Source organism: Ictalurus punctatus, chromosome 20 (assembly GCF_001660625.3).
Source record: "Ictalurus punctatus breed USDA103 chromosome 20, Coco_2.0, whole genome shotgun sequence".
Classification (NCBI taxonomy): Eukaryota; Metazoa; Chordata; class Actinopteri; order Siluriformes; family Ictaluridae; genus Ictalurus; species Ictalurus punctatus.
Genome location: NC_030435.2, coordinates 12,660,670 through 12,669,242, shown reverse-complemented (window position 1 = coordinate 12,669,242; position 8,573 = coordinate 12,660,670). Strand labels below are relative to the sequence as shown.

General features: G+C 39.8%; 1 protein-coding gene across 1 annotated transcript; it reads left to right on the top strand.

Annotated features, from left to right (window-relative positions):
* The first annotated feature begins 6,126 nt into the window (after positions 1 to 6,126).
* prss56 (serine protease 56) lies at positions 6,127 to 8,018 on the top strand. The gene is made up of 5 exons (XM_053673818.1): positions 6,127 to 6,174; positions 6,817 to 6,973; positions 7,133 to 7,275; positions 7,431 to 7,590; positions 7,733 to 8,018. Exons 1-5 carry the CDS (start codon positions 6,127 to 6,129, stop codon positions 8,002 to 8,004), a joined length of 780 nt encoding a protein of 259 aa, XP_053529793.1. The 3' UTR covers positions 8,005 to 8,018.
* The last annotated feature ends 555 nt before the right edge of the window (positions 8,019 to 8,573 follow it).

Genomic DNA, 8,573 nt, shown 5'->3' with positions numbered 1-8,573 from the left:
GAAAAAAAAATGCGTAGAGATATAGTATTACTTAATAGTACAAACAAATCCTCATAACTCTCAATAAATCCTTTATTGTCCTTGAAGAAATATGGAATCAAAACAGTGTTTGCTTAATACAGTTGCATTCAAAAAAATAAGAGTGTGGACAGTAAAAATACAAACAACCTTGCTCTTTCTCCTTGTACATGCTGGTCAGAGTATTGCTCGTCAAATTTAGCACAGTGTGAACACTCAAGAACACTCAATTTTCACAAGTTCCTTTATGAGAATCTGCAAAGTGAAATACTTAAAATGTAAATGTGAATCAATGCTTACCCGAATTGTTATATCTAAATGATCCCATATCTTTTGGTAAATAATCCATTGTTTTGTTTTTGTCCAAAACTCACAAACATGTCAGACATCTCCCACTACCACAGGTCCAAGACTCCTCCCACTGCTGTGAAGATTAAATCACCTGAGAGCGCAACGAAGAGCGTTTAATTTAAATAAAAGCATATAAAAGAATTAACTGCTGCATTATATCTAAATATATTTGCTCCTGTTATAAATATTTGTGCATCTTCTGTCTTATACTATTCTAATTTTAAATTTATTTTTTTTACCGCAGATACTTTGTTTTTTGACAAATTCATGACATTAAACATGCAGTCGACACATTATCAGATTCTGTCGGGGAATTAAGTAAATTTTATGTTTAGCATATAATTACTGCTACATTAATGTAACCATCTGATTGAACCAAGCCGAGTCATTGCCAGAAGTGGCCCAGTCCGTATAGCCAAGTCCATGCTAGTTAGGGTGAACAAGAATTGGCCCAGTGCTTTACTGCTGTAACAAAAACACATGGACCAGAACGAGCTGCGGGTCACACTCGGCCCAGATAGTACATGCCGATACTTGAGCCGTGGGCACTGTGGGGCTGCCAAGCTCGGGCCGATCACTACATGCTATCTGGTTATACTTCAGAGTTCATTCTGCTACTTCTATCAGCAGTCACACCATCAATAAACACCAGTCACCCAGTTCCATTGGCAGCTGTAAATGTACATGCTCATGCCATAACACTCCCTCCACAATGTTTGACAGATGATGTGGTATGCTTTGGATCATGAGCCTTTCCTTTCCTTTTCCATACTCTTCTCTTCCCATCATTCACTTTGACATGAATTTATGAATACTAGCTTCTGAGGCCAAGGATGTGCTTACATTTTCCACAAAAGAATATCAAATCATTGATTTGTTCAAGTATATGAACTTTATTAATAGGCACTGTTTCAAAGATGATAAAATGTTTGCTTGTCCAAATATGTCAAAAAAGCCAGCAATTTCCATGGTTTGTACTTAGTTTATCACATGACTGTATCTGTGAGTGACAAAAATATGTGAACCTCTAGTATTAGCAGTTAATTTGAAGGTGAAATTAGAGTCAGTGAGCACCCCGTTTTATTTAAAGACCTGGGATCTGATCTTCACAGCACATTTGCGGAAGCGTATCATGTCATGAACAAAGCAGACGTCTGTGTACTTCAGAAAAAGAGTTGTTGATGCTCATCTCATCAGGCTGGGTTACAAAACAATCTCTAAAGAATCTGGACTCCACCAAGCCACAGAATAACTGTATAAATGTGCGGATGCTGTGGCTCAAGTGGTAGAGTGGTTTGTCTACCAGTCGCAGGGTTGGCAGCTTGATCCCCTGGCCACATGCCGAAGTGTCCTTTATCAAGACACTGCGTTGCTCCCAGTGGCAGGCTAGCATTGGTGTGTGAGTGTGTGAATGTATGGCATGTATGGTTGAATGAGAAACAGTGTAGAGCGCTTTGTAAAACCACTTAATTTAAAAGGCGCTATATAAGTGCAGACCATAATATTTTTGTGTCATTTTTTAAATTGAGATCTCTTGGTTTACTTTTGGGACATCTGATGATGTTTTAGGTCATATTTATGCAGAAGTATAGAAAATTCTATAGAGTTCAACAAACTTTCAAGTCTGGAAGCTGCATTAACCAGCTCATCAGTATAGCATCTCATGTTTTGTAGAAAATAGTTATAGTATAATAATAATAATAATAATAATAATAATAATAATAATAAATAACAATGAATATCTTATGTTATCTTTCCAGTATGGCTAATTATTGAAAACAGCTTGGAGTAATGCAACCATTCCTGTTACTTGGTCAGCTACCTTTGGTTAGAAGAATGATACAGATTGACTAAAATCAAGAATGTTGTAAAAAAAAAAATAATAATAATAATTTTTTAAAAAATCATTATATCAAGAAATTCCACGCTAAATGTAACAAGCTAGTCCAGTTAAAGTCTTTAACAGTATTTAAATATTACAATAAAATGTATTTATTTGCCTGTGTCTAACAGGGTTCAGTGGTGATGGTGGTGCTATTGCCCAATGCACTACATACAAGCACAAAATTGTACCTGTGCTGCAAATTACAAAATCTAGAGTAACTTATTCCTTCTCTCTCACTTTCTCTCTCATTTAAGAAGTCAAAGAGAGGATTACTGGACAGCTGTGGTTGGTGAATTTGACATCACTAAGGCTGACCCTGATGAGCAGGTCATGAAGGTCAACCGTATCATCACACACCCAAAGGTAAACATATACATCTGCATCAATAATTTCATCTCATTACCTCTTTGGTATTGACAGCTTCACTGGTATAACTTTTAAAAATAGTCTCCAAATGTATTTGAAAAGCATGGACAAGTCTATTGTTTTTGCTATACACTGAAGACATTTCAGTTTGAGATCAAAGGATGAATATGGTACGATTGTCACGTCTCGAGGCATGAGGGAAATTAGGACAGATGCCAGTGCAGTTAACAGTTTTATTAAAGGAGTACATTGGCATTCATGGTTCCCTCAATGAACTGTAGCTCCCCAGTGCCGGCAGCACTCATGCAGCCCCGGACCATGACACTCCCACCACCACGCTTGACTGTAGGCAAGACACACTTGTCTTTGTACTCCTCACCTGGTTGCCGCCACACATGCTTGACACCTTCTGAACCAAATAAGTTTATTTTGGTCTCATCAGACCACAGGACATGGCTCCAGTATTCCATGTCCTTAGTCTGCTTGTCTTCAGCAAACTGTTTGTGGGCTTTCCTGTGCATCACCTTTAGAAGAGGCTTCCTTCTGGGACGTCAGCCATGCAGACCAATTTGATGCAGTGTGCGGCGTATGGTCTGAGCACTGACAGGCTGACCCCCCACCCCTTCAACCTCTGCAGCAATGCTGGCAGCACTCATACGTCTATTTCCCAAAGACAACCTCTGGATATGACGCTGAGCACGTGCACTCTACTTCTTTGGTCGACCATGGCAAGGCCTGTTCTGAGTGGAACCTGTCCTGTTAAACCGCTGTATGGTCTTGGCCACCATGCTGCAGCTCAGTGTCAGGGTCTTGGCAATCTTTTTATAGCCTAGGCCATTTTTATGTAGAGCAACAATTCTTTTTTTCAGATCCTCAGAGAGTTCTTTGCCATGAGGTGCCATGTTGAACTTCCAGTGACCAGTATGAGGGAGTGTGAGAGCGATGACACCAAATTTAACACACCTGTTCCCCATTTACACTTGAGACCTTGTAACACTAACAAGTCACATGACACCGGGGAGGGGAAATGGCTAATTGGGCCCAATTTGGACATTTTCACCTAGGGGTGTACTCACTTTTGTTGCCAGCAGTTTAGACATTAATGACTGTGTGTTGAGTTATTTTGAGGGGTAGGCAAATTTACACTGTTACACAAGCTGTACACTCACTACTTTACATTGTAGCAAAGTGTCATTCTTCAGTGTTGTCACATGAAAAGATATAATCAAATATTTACAAAAATGTGAGGGGTGTACTCACTTTTGTGAGATACTTTATATCTGGCAGTGACAGAGGAACTCCGGTGGGTAGCTTCCCAATCCTTATGTCTCCAGTGGGAGTTCGGCAGCATACCTTTGAGGGAACGGCACGGACAGGAAACGCGGCCGGTAATCCGAGCATTTCCCGACAAGGCACTCTCCTGCTACTTCCATGGTTTTCGTAGCGTGATGTCTCCCCTGTCTTCCTGCTGCATCCATGTTTGGGCGTAGTATTCTGTCACGTCTCGAGATGTAAGGGAGATTAGGACAGATGCAAATGCAGTTAACAGTTTTATTAAAGGAGACAAAGGCGTACAAATCCAAATCGTAATCCAAAAACATAGTCCAAAAACATGCAAAAGGTCAGGCGATCGGCAAACAGGCATAAATAGGGCAAGGCAATGATCAGAGTCGAGAAACTATAAACGAAGTCAGAGACCATGAAACAAAACTAGAACAAAAGACAACCGCTTGGTATGTGAGATAAACTCAATACTACGTGAGGTGTACAGGGAAGCGAGTGGTATATATCCCAAACAAAATCAGTGCTAGGTGCTGGCAGCTTAAAACAATAAAGACACACACCCGAACAATGACCAATATCAGAACAGGGAGGAGACAGAACAAAACCAAAACAAACGCACGTGTCCATGGTAAACAAGGTCACGGTTGTCAATATTCGAAGAGCGGGCGCTCGCACACCTTGCTCGTGCGTGCGCGCGCCCTCATGCTCTCCAGCGCACTGCCTAAAGGGGAAACCGTGACAACGATAGATTGGAATGCCAACTTTCATTTCCTTGATATTTACATCAAAATGTGTTAAACAACTTAGACTATGCCATCTTTTGTTTGAACCAACCCATTTTTCAAGTGATGAAAAATAGTTGAACATGAAACTGACAGGTGTTTCTTGTTTCCCAGGTGTGCTCCATTAGATTGATTGTTTAAACGATTATCATAGCTCTGAATATCTACGCTTGGTTTGTTGTTAAAAAGGACAACCCAACTTGAAGACCAGATAACTGTCTATGGGAGTAAAGCAAGCCATTTTGAAACTAAGAAAAGTGGGGAAATTGATCAGTGCCATTGCACAAGCACTGAGCATAGCCAGTACAACTATTTGGAATGTCCTGAAAAAGAAAGAAATCACAACCAGATATCAAACAGGTCAGCCAAAGAAAAACAACTATAAAAAGAAAAACCCAAAAACAACAGTCAATGACATCACCAACATTCTCCACAGGACAGGGGTGAAGGTATTACAATCCACTGGTTGAAGAACACTTTAAGAGCAGGAATACAGCATAGAGGTCATACCTTGCAATTGGAAAGGCAGATTGGAATTTGCAAAGAAATACAGAGATGACACACAAAAGTTCTGGAACCAAGATTAGCCTCTACCAAACTGAAAGAAAGGCCAGGGTGTGGAGAAAGAAAGGATCTGCTCATGATCTTTATTGATGATACAACTCATGATGGTAACAGCAGAATGAATTCAGAAGTCTACAGAAAAAAACCTGTCTGCCAGTTTACATATAAATGCATCAAATCTAATTGAGAGGAATTTGGGGACTGTGTTTACCTGTAATGTGCACACAGCCAAGTTTCTACTATGCACCACCACAATGGATTTGAAATGAAGCAGTCAAGATGTGATTGAAGTTTAGACTTTCAGTTTTAATTCAAGGAGTTTAAGCCATTTTTCACATAGTCCCTCCATTTTCACAGGCTCAAAAGTAATTGGACAAACTAACAATCATAAATATTAGGATTATTTTTAATATTTGGATGCAAAGCCTTTGCCGTCAATAACTGCCTGGAGTCTCAAAACCATGGACATCATAAAATGCTGAGTTTTCTCCCTTGAGATGCTTTGCCTGGCCTTTACTGTAGCTGCCTTCAGTTTCTGTTTGTTTGTGGGTCATTCTGCCTTCAGTTTTGTCTTCAATAAGTAAAAAGCATGCTCATTTGGGTTGAGGTCATCAGACATTTAGGAAAATTTCTTACACTGTATGTTTTGCGTCATTATCCATCTGTACTGTGAAGTGCCATCCTATCAGTTTTGCAGCATTTGACTGAATCTGAGAAGAAAGCATCACTCTGTACACTTCATAATTCATCCTGCTATTTCTATTAGCAGTCACCTTATCAATAAACACCAGTGACCCAGTTCCACTGGCAGCTGTACATGCCCATGTTATAACACTGACTCCACATGTTTTACAGATAAAGTGGTATGCTTGGATCATGAGCCCTTCCTTTCCTTTTCCATATGCTTCTGTTCCCATCATCCTGGTACAAGATAATATTGCATTACAACTGGTCAGGCTTTTTTAGAGGTTTTATCTGGCCTTTCGGTTCCAGATTTACATTCTGAAGGCATCTCTTGATTGCAGACTTTGACAATGAAGTCTACCTTTGAAATACACCTACCTCCTCCAGTGTGTTCTTAACTTGGCTAGATGTTGTGAAGGGGTTTTTACTTTAAGAAGGAAATAATTCTGCGATCATCCACTTTGGTTGTCTTCCGAGGTCTTCCAGGCGTTTTGGTGTTGTTGAGCTCACCAGTGCATTGTGTATGAACCCCTTGAATTAAAGCTGAAAGTCTACATTTCAATCCAATTTTGATTACTTAATTTCAAATCCACTGTAGTGGTGTATAGAGGCAAAATTATAAAAATTGTGTTGCTGTCCAAATACTTATGGACCTGACTGTATACATTTTTGCATTTCTTCTGATTTCAAGTATAATATTTGACTTCAGATGTAACCTGCTGGCATACAAATATTTTGTAAAAAAAAAAAAAAAAAAAAAAAAAAGAGCTTTAAAAGTGCCATTGCTGACATAACTGTATTTTCACAGTTATGATGACTCCTGTTGTGTGGAATCCAATTAAGTGTTCACCTAGAGATTAACTCCTTTCATCTACCTTGCAGTTCAACCCAAAGACTTTTAATAATGACATTGCCTTGGTGAAGCTGAGCTCTCCTGTGGTTTTGTCAGAGCGTGTGATGCCTGTGTGTTTGCCATCTGACCTTGAGCCTCCCCCTGGAGCACCATGTCTGGTGGCTGGATGGGGCTCACTTTATGAAGGTAACAGAAATAATTTTTAGACCAGAAGTATTTATTCTGCGTCAGAAAGGGGCCTAAACGTTGAACTACAAATGCATGTGTGTGTGTGTGTGTGTGTGTGTGTGTGTGTGTGTGTGTGTTTGCATTTGATGTGTGTGTTTGATATATGTGTGAGTGTAGATGGTCCAGCGGCTGATGTGGTGATTGAGGCAATGGTTCCCCTGCTGTCTCAGAGCACATGTAAAAGTGCCCTTGGCAAACAGCTGCTCACCAACACCATGTTCTGTGCTGGCTACTTGTCCGGAGGTATCGACTCATGTCAGGTATAACACACACATACATCTAACAACGCATAGGTGTAAACATCTGGTGATTTCCAAACATATTAGATCACTAACTCATCTTTCCATAATAGGCAGTTAATGGTAAAATAAAGTTATATTGCCTATTCCTACTGTGAAACTCTTTGTCTCTGTAGGGTGATTCTGGTGGGCCACTGATCCTTCAGGACCTTATTTCAGGGAGGTTTCAGTTATATGGTATAACATCTTGGGGAGATGGCTGTGGGGAGAAAGGCAAACCAGGTGTATACACTCGTGTTGTGGCTTACAAAGACTGGATCCTATCTGAAATCCATAGTGAGTCACACACATATACACACAGCCATACATAGCCACTTACTCTTTCTCAGTGCTGGAGAAAATCACATATTCAGGCTTAAAGCTATATAGTTCAGATTGGGATGTAGTTTAAGCAGCAATTGCTTTTGTCCAATCCCAGAATCTTTTGGAAGCAGGGAACCCACATGTGCAGAGCTTCTGAAGACATCAGAGCTGTCAGAGGAGCAGCGCCTATCCGAGTTCACCTCACTCTGCCATTTCTACATGCTGAGCTGCCCTATAACCTTGGACCTGTCTGGGTGCCAGCGCCTAGCCCAGGACAACTGTCAGAGCCGCTTCAAAAAGTGCCGTGCGTTAATTTACATTTACCTGAATAATCTTAATAATCCTGTTTATTATTTCATTACAATTAATATGCATTGTGAAGTGTGAGGACTTACTTTGAAGCAATGCACAAATATAATAATACTGATCTTGCACACAAACAATGGATATATGATGTGATAGATCCAATATGTTGTTAGAAGTTAGCTCAGGTGTTCAAAGTTTTGTAAGCCTTATTGCTCTCTGTTTGCAATGAGATTACAGTGATGCATGACCACTAGAATGATATTAAGCATGACAAATGTTTTAAGCAACCTTTGCTCAGATAAGCACGTTTCGATAAGCAAGTGAAAAAGCATCTCTTAACCAAAAGAGATGAAAGTAAACCCTGAAGTAAAACATAACTCTATTTTCAAAACAAGCTTGGCCTCTTGTAGCAAATTCTGTTTAGCAGCTTATTTAATCATATGTGTCTATGTACAATAATTAGGTGAAGCACATTGAAGCACATACAATAATTAGATGAAGCACATTGGACCAGAGACTGAAGGGAATTTTTTTATAAAAATGTCATTTATCCTTTCTGGTCTGATTAGTGACAACCCCATGAAAGTAATTTTTCAGAAATGCTGGTCATGCCACTTTATATTAATGGAGCCAGTAAGGGCATTACTATC